The following is a 16502-nucleotide window of genomic DNA, read 5'->3' as shown; positions in this document are numbered from 1 at the left end:
AGTCTTACTCTGTTGTCCAGTCTGGAGTGCAGTGGCACATTCTCGGCTCACTGCTTCCTCTGATTCCCTGGTTCAAGTGATTCTCCTGCCTCAGCCTCCCAAGTAAGCCAGTAACATTAAAAAAAGCAAAGATCCTCTACATTGTCAGCCTGTTGAACCATAAAGAAATAGTATAGCAGGATGACAACATCCAATTAGCCAAGGGTTCAAATCCTCACTCTCCACTGCTGGATGGGTGACCTTGGGAATAGGATGTAACCTCTCAAACCCCTCATTTCCTCCCCTGCAAAGTAAATGTAATAATGCTACCTCCCTCATAGCATTCTTGTGAGGTACTTATCATTAGAGTACATGACATAGCAAGGCTCAGAAATGTATGAGCACTTGGGGGTGGAGGCAGTGTCTGTAGATGCAGATGTGGTTCCTGTACTAGAACACATCACTGTTTTGTTAGGGAATAGGGAATTATTTTGCTGTTTGTTTTTACTAATGCATGCTTCTCTGGAGGGCAGATTTTCTGCAACTGATCCACAACTTTAACAGTCTAATATCAGAGTCAAAAAGTAAAATAAACTATGAGGATTTTTCCATCCCAAAATTCATAGTCCAGACTCCTTCCTCCCTGTCTGTCTCTTTCTTTCTCTTTCCTTCTTTCTTCCTTTCTTTTCTTTCTCTTTCTTTCTCTCTCTTTCTTTCTTTCTGTCTCTCTTTCTCTCTCTCCCTCCCTCCAACTTTTTTTCTTTCTTTTCTTTTTTACACAGTCTTGACTCATTGCAACCTCCACCTCCTGGGTTCAAGTGATTCTCCTGCCTGAGCCTCCCAAGTAGCTGAGATTATAGGCACCCACCACCACGCCCAGCTATTTTTTTGTATCTTTTTAGTAGAGACGGTGTTTCACTATGTTGGCCAGGCTGGTCTCAAACTCCTGACTTCGTGATCCACCCACCTCAGCCTCCCAAAGTGCTGGGATTACAGACGTGAGCCACCGCGCCCGGCCTCCTTTGTCTTTCATTAAAAAAGGAAGCACAGTAGAAGTTACAACATGCAGTAATAGGTGTAATAACCCGTAGAAAGGCTGGAAAGGGGTGCTGTGAGGCTGGGTAAGAGGATCAGAAAAGCGTACTGGAGACCAATGGTGGGTTTAGGAGCAGCAGCCCATGGCAAACCCCAGAAACCTCCCTGCAACACAGCACGGTAGTGGTCACGGAGCATCAGTTGATGAGTTAAATCATACTCCAAATACTTGAGCTTAGAAAGCAGGAACCGTGGAATACCTCACACATTTCAGAAATGGTTGTATAAACACATATAGTGGAAGATTTAAAAGTTTTGCCTCTGCATGGGTTAACGTTCCACTGAAACTTCAATACATTCTTGGGAAATAAGCCACATGAATGGAAAAGGGAAAGAAATCATTTGTTTAGCATCTACTTTATGCCAAACACTTTCTGTAAAGAGATCCAAAAGCATGAAGTTGTTCAGAATGGATGTAAGCATAGGGAGATCTGTGCTGCAGAAACATCTGTATTTACAATGAGTTTATTACCAGTGTTGTATTTAAGTGTTGAGCCAAATTAATCTCTTTAATATTAGTCCTGCCAGTATTCTTTCCTAACATTCTTTTTTTTTTTTTTTTTTTTTTTTTTTTGGAGACAGAGTTTTGCTTGTTACCCAGGCTGGAGTGCAATGGTGCAATTTCGGCTCACCGCAACCTCCGCCTCCTGGGTTTAAACAATTCTCCTGCCTCAGTCTCCCGAGTAGCTGGGACTACAGGCGTGTGCCACCACGCCCAGCTAATTTTTGTATTTTTAGTAGAGACGGGGTTTCACCATGTTGACCAGGATGGTCTCTATCTCTTGACCTTGTGATCCACCTGCGTCAGCCTCCCAAAGTGCTGGGATTCTAGGCGTGAGTCACCGCGCCCGGCCTCCTAACATGTCATTGTGGCTGCTTACTTTTTATCAGAAGCATTTGAAATTTCTATGTACCATTGATAAGATTCTGCAGTTGATGTCTTAACCAGATTTGACATTCAAATACAATTTATTCAAAATTCTCTTGTCATCTATTTTATATGTGAAGAAACCAGGGGTACACATTATGAGGTTTCAGGGTCTTCCCTGTAGATAACAGAAGAAGAATATGAGAAATGCCTTTTTCCAAATCTCTGATCTTCTCTATAGCTTCCTGACTTATTCAAAATATATTTATATTTTCTCTGTTTAGCTAACCTCCCACATTCATGTCTCAATGTGTTTATGTGCTGAGCCAGGGAGGTAGGAAATCTATAGAGTCTGTGTTCCCTGGAGTATTGCTACTCCCTGTTCATTCCAGAGGAACAAGTTCAAAATGAAGCTCAGCACCATCACACTCCGCATTTTTTAGGAAAAAAAATTTTTTTCTAGGAAAAAAAAGAAATTTGTCAAATGTACATCGTTAGATTTGTATTTAGCTAAAGGATAGTGTGGCTTTTTATTAGTTTGTTCCACAAATATGCATAGCAGGTTTATTCTATAAAAATTAAAGTAGCTAAAATATGTATCAGAGAGAAATTCTAAGAACACAGAGAATCAAATGAGGTCCCTCACAAATCTACTGCCCAGAGAGAGCTACATTTTACTTCTAATCTCATTTTTTTCTGTTTATTGTTTGTTTGTTTGTTTATTTTGAGACAGAGTTTTGCTCTTGTTGCCCAGGCTGGGGTGGCGTGGAGCAATCTGGGCTCACTGCAAACTCTGCCTCCCAGGTTCAGGCAATTCTGCTGCCTCAGCGTTCTCAGTCGCTGAAGCTACCGGCATGCACCACCATGCTCGGCTAATTTTGTATTTTTTAGTAGAGACAGAGTTTCGCCATATTGGCCAGGCTGATCTTGAACTCCTGACCTCAGGTGATCCACCCACTTCGGCCTCCCAAAGTGCTGGGATTATAGGGGTAAGCCATTGCACCTGGCCTTTTGTTTTATGTTTAATAAAATTAAATCTTACTGTACCTACTCATTTGGAACCTTAATCTTTTTTTCAGAATATGTTTCCATGTTATGAAATATTTTTATATTTTTATTAGCTGTATAGGATTATATTTTATGTCAGCCATAATTTAGTTATGGATAAACACTCAAGTTTTCTTCCTTGGCCCCTCAGGAAACAGAGGCAGGAATTTGAGTACAACTCCTTCTCCTTCTCATTTCTACAGTACGAAATCTCTCAAAACTGGCCGGGCATGGTGGCTCATGCCTGTAATCCCAGCACTTTCGGGGGCTGAGGCAGGTGGATCACTTGAGGTCAGGAGCTCAAAACCAGCCTGGCCAACATGGCAAAACACTGCTTCTACTAAAAATACAAAAATTACCTGGGCATGGTGGCACAAATCTGTAAGCCCAGCTACTCCGGAGGCCGAGGCACAAGAATATATTGTACCTGGGAGGTGGAGGTTGAAGTGAGCCAAGATTGCACAACTGCACACTAGCCTGGGTAACAGAGCAAGACTCTGTTTAAAAAAAAAAAAAAAAAACCCTTCCTGGCTGTTTCTGAACCTTCTAAACCCTTTCTGGCTGTTTCTAAGTAGCCCAGATGCAAAATGTCCCACAATACTAAATTTTGATTAAAAAAAAAAGGTAACATTTAGGACAGACGATTAGGAATAAATCACAAAACCTTGTTTTAATGTTTTCAGTATTATTTTGCTGTAGAACATAAAGAAAAACAACCCTGTCTTTTACTCCTTCAGTCATACACAAATAGAAGTACTAGATTGGGTACTAGGAGCATTCTTCCTTTGTCAAGTCCAGTGAGACTCCGAGTGCTGGGGTCATCTTTGCTGCCTTATCTGTAGGTGCCAACACCACCATAGATGACATTTGCCCATTGGGAGGCTTTATCATTGTTAGACACTGCTGTTGGGGACCGGAAGCACTTCCAGGGCTAATGGCAATGAAACGAGTGTCGGTAATTTCTTTTTCACCCACTGTTGCTTTAGGTGGGTTTTATCACTTGTATTTCTTTTATTATTACTGAGTGATAGGGAGGGGAGCAAATAAGAGAGTTGACGCTTTGCTTCCGGAATCTATGGAGCCTCAGCGCTGTATTGAAATGTCACTCCCAGCTGTGTTTCATGAGTCTCCCAGCACTTTGTTTCTTGGGCAGTGCTGATCATTACTTCTGCAACCATACATTTTGTCTCCTCTTCTACAACTATTTTACGTAAGGGAAAATGAAGTGACCCTCTCTTTCTTTGTACATTTCCCCTTTCCACCTTCCCTATTATTAAAGATATATCCTGGAGAGTGGGGTGGTGGTTTTTGTTCTCTCTGCCCAGCATTTTCATAGGGTTGCTTTCCAATCATTTTTACCAAGATAGGTGGCTGTTTCTTATATCAGATATTTCCAAAGGAAGAATATTCTTAATTAAGATGCCATTACTTGAGAATAATGTCAGGACTTACTGATACAATTTAAACTTGTTCCATCTGTCTTTTTCTTTGTGGGTGCTAAAATGTCATATTCTATTAAATATTTGTTGAAAAACTTGGTTGCATATTCACAATGATATCTTTCTATGGCCCTTTCTGAACTACAGAAAATATTAGTAAGACTTCAAGAAAAAATGCTCTGGAGGGGAAGGGGGCAGGATGGATAGTGAAATACACTGGAAATTGCTAGACTAAGCAAATTTGAACAGGCTTATTTATTGCACTGGGTTGTACTGTGAATGCCCAAGAGGAGGGAGAGAATATGAGCATTTCCCAATCTTATTTGACCAGAAGATCTTGTTGCCCAAGCAGCTACTGTATTTTCTACCATTCTAGGAAATGCAGTTTGAGAAATGCTTAATTTTTTGGTAGGAACCTAAAGGACTGAGACAAAACCATAGATTTGGGATTTGCCTTTATTTATCAGCACCACATCACAGCTGATCAGGGAACATGTATTTTTCTTCTGCCTGTACCTCTTGATAAGATAGAAATAGTAGAGGGAAACGGGAGGCAACCTGGACCTGGAGCCAGCACATATGGGTGGCAGGGGGAGTGTAGGTACCATGGGCAGTGCTCACCACTGAGGCACTCAATGATTTGAAAAGCATTGGTTAAACAAACAAAAATCAACCAAGTTCTCCTGAAAAGTCAATAAGCATCTGGAAGTCAGTACTAAGGAACTGCTATCTTTATTTCCATTCTTAGAGACGCCTAAATTGATGCTTTCAACTCTATGTGGAAGTTAGGAAGCATAGGAGGGAGGAAGGGAGGGGAAAAGCAGGGAATATATGGAGAGTCTTCACTAGGAGAGACCAGCTTCATGGAAATGGCATTATGCCCAGAAATAGATGTTGTTTTTAAAAATAACACGTAAGTAAAGTCTTAAGTCTTAAAGAACCAAATCAGAAAAAGCAGACTGGTTTCTTTTTAAAAGGAAAGGTTCCAGAGCCCCTGCTGTGGCCTCCAAGTTTCTAGGGTGTTTTAGGTCGCCCTCGTTGGTTCTGCAGAGTCAGGAGTTTGTGTGCATCCGTCTCTGCCCTGTTAGATGTACAATGTCACTCATCCCTGCAAGATCTACTCACCTGCCACTGGATGCTGATCAGCACTGAAAATGAATTCTTGCCACAGTGATTTGTCCTGTGGAACTCTAAACTAAATGGGAAATAGGCAACCACGGTATTCACCAATAAAAGGAAGGAAACCCAAGGAAACGTCATATTGGCACCAAAGAAAGATACTGGGTTTACTTGAATATGCAAAACTTTGGCCAAGAATATACCAGATTTATTTAACCACTTCCTCAAGTTATTTTTCTGGGCGGAGGCAAGGAGAAAATAAATACCATTTTCAAGTACAGTTACACAGGTACATAGGCATGAGATAGTTGAGGTACAGCTTTTCATTCTCTGATTACAGATTTTTTTAAATGTGGCTATTACAAATCAATTTCCTTTTTTGATATGCAGCTCTCTTCCTATCTACCTATCCATATGTCTCAGGTGTATATGCCCCTGGCCAGTGGAGACACAGAATTACAATGAAAAATTATCTTAAAGATGCCAAGAAGGGCCTTGGCTCCCTAATGCTGAGCCCTTTGCACTTCGGCAGAAAAATTTTGGCAGAACTGTCCCCAGTATTCAAATGCCATTCTCCTGCATTGATCTGTAACTCCAGCTACAGAATGAACACCTGCCACCACATGATCAAATTATACGTCCTAGAAAGGGGTATCCAACGTTTTGTCCTCCCTTGGCCACATTGGAAGAATAAGAATTATCTTGGGCCACACAACAAAATACACTAGCTATAGCTGATGAAAAAAAAAAAAAAAAAAAAAAAATAGGTTCATGCATTAAATCTCATAATGTTTCAGGAAAGTTTACAAATTCGTGTTGGGCCAAATTCAAGCCGTCCCGGGCCGCATGTGGCCTGCAGGCCGTGGGTTAGCCATGCTTGTCCTTGAAGTATCTAGTTTGTTACCTGAAATTGGGGGCTCTTGGGAAGAATCCTTCCGTGCCTCTTCCTGGCTTCTGGTGGCTCTGGACAGTGCTTGGCATTCCTTGGCTTGTAGCTACACTACTCCAGTCTCTGCCTCTGTTGTCACATGGCCTTCTTCCCTGTGACTCCATGTCCTCTCCCTTCATGTAGCGACACTAGTGATTGGATTTAAGACCCACACTGATCTAGTATGATCTCATTTCAGTCCTTTTCTAAAACTTAAGCAAAGACCCTATTTATAAATAACATCATGTTCTGAGGTTCTAGGTAGACAGGAGTTTTAGTGGACACTATTCAACCTACTCCACCCTCTTAATACTACTCTTAATTTATATATATTTATATACATACATACATATATTTTAAACAGAGTCTTGCTCTGTCACCCAGGCTGCAGTACAGTGGCATGATCTCAGCTCACTGCAACCTCCACCTCCCAGGTTCAAACAATTCTCCTGCCTCAGCCTCCTGAGTAGCTGGGATTAGAGGTGTGTACCACCACACCCAGCTATTTTTTTTTTTTGTATTTTTAGTAAAGATCAGGTTTCACCATGTTGACCAGGCTGGTCTTGAACTTCTGACCTCAAATGATCCACCCACCTCAGCCTCCCAAAATACTGGGATTATAGGCATGAGCCACTGTGCCCGACCTCTGCTTTATTTTCTTAGTTCCCCTTCCATTCATTATTTTTCAATAACTATTTTCAAGCTTATTAAGAATCAATTTTGTTAGAATGCCTATCAGGCATGTGAGTTATGTAAATTACTATATTATTTAACTGAACCATTAACTTTCTGATAAAAGAAAATGACAAAGAAGTCATTTTTTGCACTAAGATATTTCCAAATTCATCTTTTATAGAAAAATTAAAAGATCATCTAAATATCTACCAGTGGAGAATAGGTTAGTATAGAAAATCAATGGGACACTACCCATTTACTAAAAATAATTTTCAGAACTATACAGATATATTCATCAATGAAAAAGCAGGTTATATAACATAAACCATGTAAAATATGTATTCATATGCAAAAATGACATAAAAATATACAAAAATGTTTGGTTAGGATAGAAAGGATTATTTCATTCTGTAATGTCCTGCTTTATTAATTTTATAACTTGTTTTAAGTAATTAAAGTATTATCTGTTATTCCTATGGAAAAGACTACCAGTTACTCCTCAAAAATGCCGTATATTCTCTTTAGGCCCCCAGACTGATTATATGTCATTAAAAATTAGCGAGTATTTGTTTCCTAACCACCCAGTCCTGTGTGTCATCACTGAAATGTGCCATTGGGATTGGATACCTGGCAAAGCATATCTAACCGGGGAGTGTGAAGAGAAGCATAGACCAAGTATATCTCCTCCAAAGAAGGGCAGGAAAGTTTAATGCATACAAATTAAACCTCACTCTGCCCCATGATGGTGTGGACAAGTGGCAGCAAGAGGCATTTGAGAGTCAGGCACAAAGAGTTGTGCTAAAAGTCCAGGTTGGTCAAATTGTGTCCTCATGTGCTAAAGGACCTTAATCATGTCCACTCATGGCACCCTGATGACAATGAGAAGGCCATGTGATTCTCCTAACAGAGCATCACCTTGTGGGTGACCAGTGACCACAGGGTAGAGGGATGCTGAGTAGAAAGGACCTGAACTGGCATCAAAGTAGTCATCTGAACATTGTATATCTTCTTTATGCAATGGAGGTAGATCCTGTGTCTCCTCCAGACACTGCTAACTGAAGAGAGATGTCAACACCATCAGCACCACTAAAAGTAATCTTGCCGACACACCCAGCTAATTTTTGTATTTTTAATAGAGACAGGGTTTCACCATGTTGCCCAGGCTGGTCTCGAACTTGTGACCTCAAGTGATCCACTTGTCTCGACCTCCCAAAATGCTGGGATTACAGGCGTGAGCCACTGTGCCGGCCCAACCATGTGCAGATGTTATTTTCCGTTATAAAATTGAAAAGAAAAAACTGAAACTGAGAGAATTATGTGTCCTGTATACTGAGAAGGTTATCTTAAGAATTATCTTAAGATTGTAATTAGGAAGGTGATTCTGTTAGGGAAAACTTTATAAACTTACACAGTATTTAAAATGTATAAATTGTGGAGGGCTTCAAGTTAGCAAGAATAATTATGCCTTTAATACTATGAGTAAATTGTACACAGTCATATGAAACTCTGAAAGTACTTGGAACTCTTCAAATGACATAAATATGAAATTTTACTTTTTTGTAAATTCAAGTTATACTTGGGAAACCCTAGAGAAAGATTTCATTTGTCTATCATGGAACCAAAATTGGCTTTGAATATATATTATCCTCTGTATGGAAAAATAAGACCTCCATGCCTCAGATAATTTTTACATTCGTCATCTCATTGAAGTATTATGATGATTCTGCAGGGCAAGTGGTGTCCACCCTAATTTCCAGATAAAGAAACTGAGGCTGGGGACATTAATTAACTTGTTGAAAGTCACACACAAGTGAAAAAACAGTCAAGAATCCACAGCACTGCACTTGGTTTGTCCTGACACCCTGCCTCCTTCATACAGGGAAAAACTAAATGGAAAAAGGGGGCAATAAAAAAAATCATCTGGTCTTTGGCCCTTGCTTTTACTCCTTTCTTGGTTTCTGCAACTAACTGTGCCTTCCTCAGTGTGTTTATGTCCTAGGAAAAGATTGTTAACAGAAAGCACAACAGGTGTCCAGACTGTAGTTTATTGAGCAAAGTTTTCTTGAATATTTTCAGTAAAACAGAGAATTAACAGCTCAATGGTTTTTTTCCCCCTTAGATATTGTGGATGCTTTATCAGATCCAAAGAAATTTCTCTCAATTACGGAAAAGAGAGCAGACCAAATGAGAGCTATGGGCATTGAAACCGTAAGTAGAAATGGTTGATTAAAGATGGCCAAGTTGTGGGAGTTTGATTGTCCAACAGTGATTACAAAAGCAAGATAAAGTAATGAATTAGCAAGTTAAAAGAGGGTTTTAAAAACTGAGCCCATCAACTCAACAATAGTTTCAAGGGTCTACAAAAGTGCAGCATGTTTAATAAAATGTGACTGCCATCAGAAAAACCCACTTCATCATCAGTGGCTTAACTCACATCAGGGGACCCTTTCCCCATTAGAAACAAAATGAAAAACCATTTGTGATGCTTTTAGGAAGGTTTTAATGTAAGTAGAGCATTTCTAATCAGAAAATCCAAAATCTGAAATGCTCCAAAATTCAAAACTTTTTGAATGCTGACCTGAGATAGTCATCCCTTTGCTTTTTGAAGGTTCAGTGTATACAAACTTTCATGTACAAAATTACTAAAAATATTGTGTAAAGGCTGTGTAGAAGATGTATATGAAACATAAATGAATTTTCTGTTTAGACTTGGGTTCCATCCCTAAGATACCTCATTATGTATATGCAAATATCCCCAAATCTGATATCGGAAACATTTCTGCTCCCAAGCATTTCAGATAAGGGATATTCAAACAGAATAGGATATTCAAACAGAAACAGGATGTTTCTGTGATACACTGAAATACCAGTTAACCCAGTTCAGTGAATTAATGATAATTCTTTTTATTTTTAATTGTTTATTATTTATTTTTTTTTTATTTTTTTTTTTTTGAGACAGAGTTTCGCTCTTGTTGCCCAGGCTGGAGTGCAATGGCACGATCTCGGCTCACCGCAACCTCCACCTCCTGGGTTCAGGCAATTCTCCTGCCTCAGCCTCCTGAGTAGCTGGGATTGCAGGCATGCGCTACCATGGCCAGCTGATTTTTTGTATTTTTAGTAGAGACGGGGTTTCACCATGTTGACGAGGATGGTCTCGATCTCTTGACCTCGTGATCCACCCTCCTCAGCCTCCCAAAGTGCTGGGATTACAGGCGTGAGCCACCACGCCCAGCCAATTGTTTATTTTTTTAACAGATAGTATCTTGCTCTATTGCCCAGGCTGGAGTGCAGTAGTGTGATCATACCTTGAACTCCTGGGCTCAAGCCATCCCCCAACCTCAGCTTCATGAGCAGTTGGGACTAAAGATGCATGCCACTGTGCCTGGCTAAGTTTTTACTTTTTTTTGTCGAGACAGGGTCTTGCTCTGTTGCCTAGTCTGGTGTCAAACTGTTGGCCTCAAGCAATCCTCCCACTTGACCTGCCAAAGCATTGAAATTACTGGCATGAGCCACCATGCCAATACTGGCATTTATTGCTGGTGTGAGCCACCATGCCAATACTGGCACCAACCAAAATGGCATTTATTATTGATTTTTTACTGTTTGCCAGCCTTGCATCCCAGCCTTCTCCCATTCCAGTGCACACTTGGGTTGTTTCTTTGTTTTTAAATGTTTTCTTCACCAAACTCCTCAGTTTGGAATGAATGTAGCATCTCTCCAATAGCTAGAAAAAGAGAAAGTATTCTCTGCTTGTTAAAAAGTTAGATCTTCTTTCCTTGGCTGGATCCTTTGCCTCAAGCCTAAAGAAACCACATAATTTTTAGTCCTGCTAGGCAAAGATCTTTAAGAGAGTAGAAGTCTAGGAAGGGTATGGGAGAAGTTGAGTGGTACCAACTAGATTCAGTAAAATAAAGAATGTGCAAGATATTTGGCCTTGAGTGACCTTCATTTGGGTCAATGTAAATGTTTCTATTCCAGAGTGACATAGCCGATGTGCCCAGTGACACTTCCAAAAATGACAAGAAAGGAAAGGCCAACACCGCCAAAGCAAATGTGACCCCTCAGAGTAGCTCCGAGCTCAGACCAAGCACCACAGCTGCCCTGGCCTCTGGTGTGGAAGCCAAGAAAGGTGAGAGAGAGCCAATGGGCTCGTTATCTTCTGCACCCACCTTAATTGCACAGGGCACAGTATCTATAGCTTTAGGAAATATATAAATTCGAAGTTCTTTGTGGGAAAGAACCTTTTACACGGTGATGTTAGCTAATCCATCCCCACTCTGTTCCAGATTCTCCCATAGGCTCTTGTCTGGACAGGCAGTGGGCTCATGAACCAAGAGTTATCACTACTGGACATTTCTAAATTCCCCTACTGATAATTTCCCCCCATAAGTAGATGTTTAGCACCATGATTATTTATTTGTATAATTATCAAATGAGCACTTGGAGGCGAATTCCTTATGGTTACCTGTGGATGAAACAAAACATCATTAAGAGGTGTCATCTCAAAGAAGCATGTGTCTCATGTTCAGCCAGTATGTAGAGAAACAACTGTGCTGGTTATTTTAATTGGCTTTCACTCTAATTGGCCAGACATCCATTAATTAGATGGTGCCCATTCCATACTGGTAATTAAATTTATAAACAATGTAAATATCTTTCTTGAACATGAATTGTTTACTAAACTCACTACATTAATAATAATTTATCTTTCTCCTAATTTTTTTTACTCAGTATTTGTAGTTCCCATCTATATGTGAATTTAGAGTTTCCAATCTAAGTTTGAAATAAAGTTGTTCATACACTTAAGTACACACAGTGCTACAGTTTAAGGTAAGATATGCCAGGCTTTCCAAACCACAGCAGCATTGTAATTTAGCAGGAAACTAAATGTGCATTGAGCCTTGTGAAGCAAATTAGAAAAATGGGACTGGACAAAAGCAGCCCAATTTGTACTTGACCTGCAGCTGTTTGTTTTTCTCTTGAGACAACACAGAGCAAGGTAATGATACAAGCTTTGGGCGTTCCCTACTGGCCTGGTCGTTAGGAACACCAGCCACTCAGAGAGAGGCACTGGAAAGTGAGCAAGTTGATGTGTAGGTAAAGTTCTTGTATCACATCCACTGGTACATAAAAGACGTTAGTAATAATATTGCATTAGGCGTCCTGAGCAACAATGCAGTGTGACCAGCCTGCAGAGGACAAAAGTGATCCTAGCTGTAGAAGAGACTATGCATGTGATTAGTGCTGCCCCACCCCTGATTCCAAAAAAGGCTGCATTTGAAAGAGCCAAGCAACTGTCACCTCCACTCTAGTCTCTTCTGCTGATGCCCTCAAAAAGGGTCTACATGCTGTTTCATTTGGGCATTTTATTCAGGAGACTTGGAAGTCTACGTCACAGTACTAGATTCTATAAGAACTGCCTACCAACCTTCAGGGAACTCACATAACCAGAGTTGGGACAGGAGTGAGACAAGACAGGCCCCGCTACACGGCCAACCAAGCAGTATACAGTGAGGGTTCAGGAACCAGAGAGGAGAGGGCATCCTTTCCAGCAAGAATCCCAGAGGATACTCAAGGATAAGATCCCACCCAAGCTGGGATTTGAAACCTGGTCTAACTTGAATGGAGGAGAGAGCGAAGGAACCCAGAGAAGGCTGCCTAGAAGGAAAGAAGATAAGAAGCAACCTCAGTGGAAGGAGAATTCTGATAGGGAGTAGCAAGGAGTTTATTTTTCCTGGGCTCAAAAGAATCTGGGGTCACCGTGAGAAGGTCATGGGAAATGACAGTCAAAGGAGTATTTTAAGAAAATTATAGTCTTGGCAAAAGAATTCATTGAAAGTGGACATGCTAAGGGCAAGGTAAGAATTATGATACTCATGCTTCTGTTATAACACACCTATCATATTGTCTTGATAGAATATTAACAACCAGAGAAGAGGTTATTGCAGGTGAGACCACACCTCATCATCACTGTGTCCCTGGAACCATGCCTATTTAAGATCTAGTAGACTGTATTCTCAGGAAGGGCTGTTTAATGAATGACATGGACAAGGAAGTCTAGATTAAGCTGGAAATTATCAAAGGGAAAGAAGACTAGAAATAAGTTGGCAGCTTAGATATGGGCCTTAGGTAGAAAGAGACTTTGTAGTAACTCAGACTTCAAGGAAAGAAAACCCAGAGATAGACGGTACCATTGAGAGAAGTAGAGGAGTTAGGAGGAGGAGCTGCTTTTGGTAAGGAAGATGATTTTGGTCCTGGACATCACTGAGGTCAAGCTGTTGCTGATACATCTGGGTAGAAATATGCAATTACCAGATCTATGCCAGGTGAAAAAGAAAGAGAGATAGAGAAATAGAATAATTACACTTATAAGGCAGAATGAATGGGGAAAAAGAAGAGAGGTCTATGTTCTAAGAAGAATTAGTTTTGAGAAGATGTTGTAGATAGGTCCAGAGATGTGAAGACTACAAAATTATTGTTGAACCAGGGATGATTGGATGATGAGGGCGGAAACATGATTAGAAAAATGTGAGACATAATTTAAGACATAAAATGGTGGTTCTGGAGGACAGTAGCTTGCTGGTAGGAACTAATAAAGAGAAACAAGGAAAATGCAAAAGAGAGTACATGGTAAAACAAGGCTATAAGGAAGATCTGAATAAAAAGAAAGGGTGAAATTCTGCTGAATAAGGAAGAGCCAAGAAGAATGATGAGTAAATAGAAGTTTCAGAGTGGACAGGAAGAATTCTGACAGTGTATCAGTCAGCTTACACTGCATAACAAATGACCTCAAATTTTAGTAGCTTAAGATAACCACCATTTATTGAGATCATGTTTCATTGGGTTGGTTGGTCCAAGTTGGTTTGGCTAATTTCTGTGTCTTGCTTATGCACCTGTGATCAGCTGTTGGGTTGACTGGAAGGTAGATGTGGGATGACCTTATACACACATCTGTCATTTGGCAAGCTGTTTCACAACATCGTGAAGCCTAAGCAGGCTTATTCATATGGTACTCTCTGAGTTTAAAGCAGCTTTTTTTCAGCCTCTGCTAGTGTCGCATTGGCCATAGCAGGTCACAAAGTGAACCAATATTCAAGGGATAGAGAAATAGACTCTACCTCTTGATTAGAGGGGAAAGAAATATTGGCCATTTTGTAGTGTATCACAGATTCCATCTGACCTAAGAAGTTGGTTAGGTGGCTGCTCTCTGCTGAGAAAGGTAGAGGCAGGACAGAAAAATAACAGTATAGAAAAGCTTTGGAGTTGTCTCTGGCTAGACTAGAACAATCCACAAGAAATAAAGAGAAGGTCTGCCACATAGTACACATGATTCTGGTGTGTGCTAGTGGTATGTATTAAGTTGATGTAGCTTGATCTCACTACTTCTTCAGCAGTACCCAGAAGCTCACTAAGGATGGACAAAGCTTAGGAAGTTCCAAGCCTGAAATTGTCATAATGTGTATGTCATAATATGTCATAATGAGTATGGTCTGGAACCAAAGGATTGAAGAGCATTAAGTTATGAGACTATAACAGTTAGCTATTGCTGTGTAACAAGCAATTCCAAAAGTCAGTAACTTAAATAAGTAAGCATCTATTATAGCTCACGAGGTCGTTTGGGTGGCTTTTCTGGTTATAGATGGGTTAGTATCAGTGACTCAGCTGATCTTGGCTATGCTCATTCAAATGTTTGAGGTTGAGCTGAGGTATCATTGGCTGGGACAAGTGGGCTGTCTTCCTTATGGACTCTCATCTTTTATCGGCTTAGCCTGGGCCTGTTCACATGGTAGTTGCAATGTTCTAAAATGGAGGTGGAAGTACAAATGCTCCTTGACTTATGGAAGAGTTACATCCTCACAAGCTGAACATATATCATTAAGTCAAAAATATATTTAATACCTAAGCTACCAAACATCATAGCTTAACTTAGCCTAGCCTATCTTAAATGTGCTCAGAACATTTACATTAGTCTAAAGTTGCGCAAAATCATCTAACACAAAGCCTATTTTATAATAAAGTGTTAAATATTTTATGTAACTTATTAAATGCAGTACATCGTAGAGTATATGGCTGAATGGGAGCTGAGGCTTGCTGTGGCCCCAGAGCCTATCCCTAGCTCAGGAAAAGATCAAAATTCAGAATTCAACATATGCTTTCTACTGAATGTGTATCACTTTTGCATCATCATAAAGTTGAACCTCTGTAAGTTGGGGAGAATCTGTATGTCAGCTTCCTTGATGAGTCCTAGACTTAGAACTGGCATGGCTTCCTTTCTACTACATTCCATCATCCCAAGCAAGTCACATGGCCCAGCCCAGATTCAAGAGTTGGGGAAACAGATTCCACATCTTGATGGGAAGAGTTCCAAAGTCACGTGTAAGTAGGTGTGGAAACAGGGAGGGGTGGAACTTTTTGGCCATTTTTCCACTCAATCTGCCACCCTGATCATAATATATAGGTTAGTGTCCCAGTGGAGTAGATACTAGAGGAGAGAGACTTTGCTAAGAAAGGAAAAGGTTAAAGGGAACCAGGAACAAGATGAAAGTAAAAGGCTTACTTGGTGGGTGTGAGGGAGTAAGTGAAGCTGGCAGGATGGAGATTGCAGTCAGAATCAGGTACCACTAAACTACATGTCTTGGAGGAGGGGCAGTTTCAAGCAGTGTTAACATCCCATTTACAACTGTCAGTAGGAGGGGAGGTAAAATGGAGATGAAGATTTCTAGAATGGAAGGCGTCGTGGAAATGGAAAGGAAAATCACCCAGCATATTCTTCTCATTCATATTGAATCACTGTGTTGGATGTCTAGGAATGCCTTCATAGAGAAACCACAAGTCAGATTCTGAAGTTGGTGGAGCAGGGCAGTGCGTGACCTAGAAGGACACATGTGGAAGTAGCTAGGCTCAGCAGAGCCTGGTGTAAGTGAGAGGCCTGTTCTTTTGTATGATAGCTTTTAGGAGAATGGCATGGAAGTACAAGAGATAAATCTGTAGTTGTTCTCACACCTCTCCATGGATTGGGGTGGGGTGGGGAATAAACTCTACTCCAGAAGCCTTTGGAGGAAAAGATGTCATTTGAGAAAACAAGCTTCCATTTCTTCCCAGAAAACTGTCTTGATCTGGGTCACCTCAAAGCAGACCCTGAGAGAAGGTTTTCAGTGCAAGTAGTTTATTCCGGTGTACAGTGGTCATGGGTAGAGGTGTGAAGAAGTGATCCCAGGGAGGGAAGGCAGCCAGTAATTGGAATGTTTTGAAGCCAGTTGCCAGGAGGCGCCTGGAACTTAATGCCCTGGAGAAACCTTGGGGGCTGGTATTGGATGCACATCTCAGAGGTCTCCTCTTAGAGAGATGAGGG

At 40.7% G+C, this 16502-nt stretch overlaps 1 protein-coding gene across 15 annotated transcripts in view; it reads left to right on the top strand.

Annotated features, from left to right (window-relative positions):
* Positions 1 to 16502, top strand: part of PLCB4 (phospholipase C beta 4) — a 395299-nt gene that overhangs the window by 345248 nt on the left and 33549 nt on the right. For all 15 annotated transcript variants that reach the window (XM_017523965.2, XM_037736898.1, XM_017523963.2 and 12 more), the window contains 2 exons: positions 9270 to 9358; positions 11129 to 11279. In XM_017523965.2, the coding sequence (XP_017379454.2) occupies positions 9270 to 9358; positions 11129 to 11279 (240 nt within the window). The remainder of the gene's footprint in view (positions 1 to 9269; positions 9359 to 11128; positions 11280 to 16502) is intronic.

This window comes from Cebus imitator, unplaced genomic scaffold (assembly GCF_001604975.1).
Source record: "Cebus imitator isolate Cc_AM_T3 unplaced genomic scaffold, Cebus_imitator-1.0 Scaffold31, whole genome shotgun sequence".
NCBI lineage: Eukaryota > Metazoa > Chordata > Mammalia > Primates > Cebidae > Cebus > Cebus imitator.
Note: the sequence above shows the minus strand (reverse complement) of the source record. Positions and strands in the feature narration are given on the sequence as shown.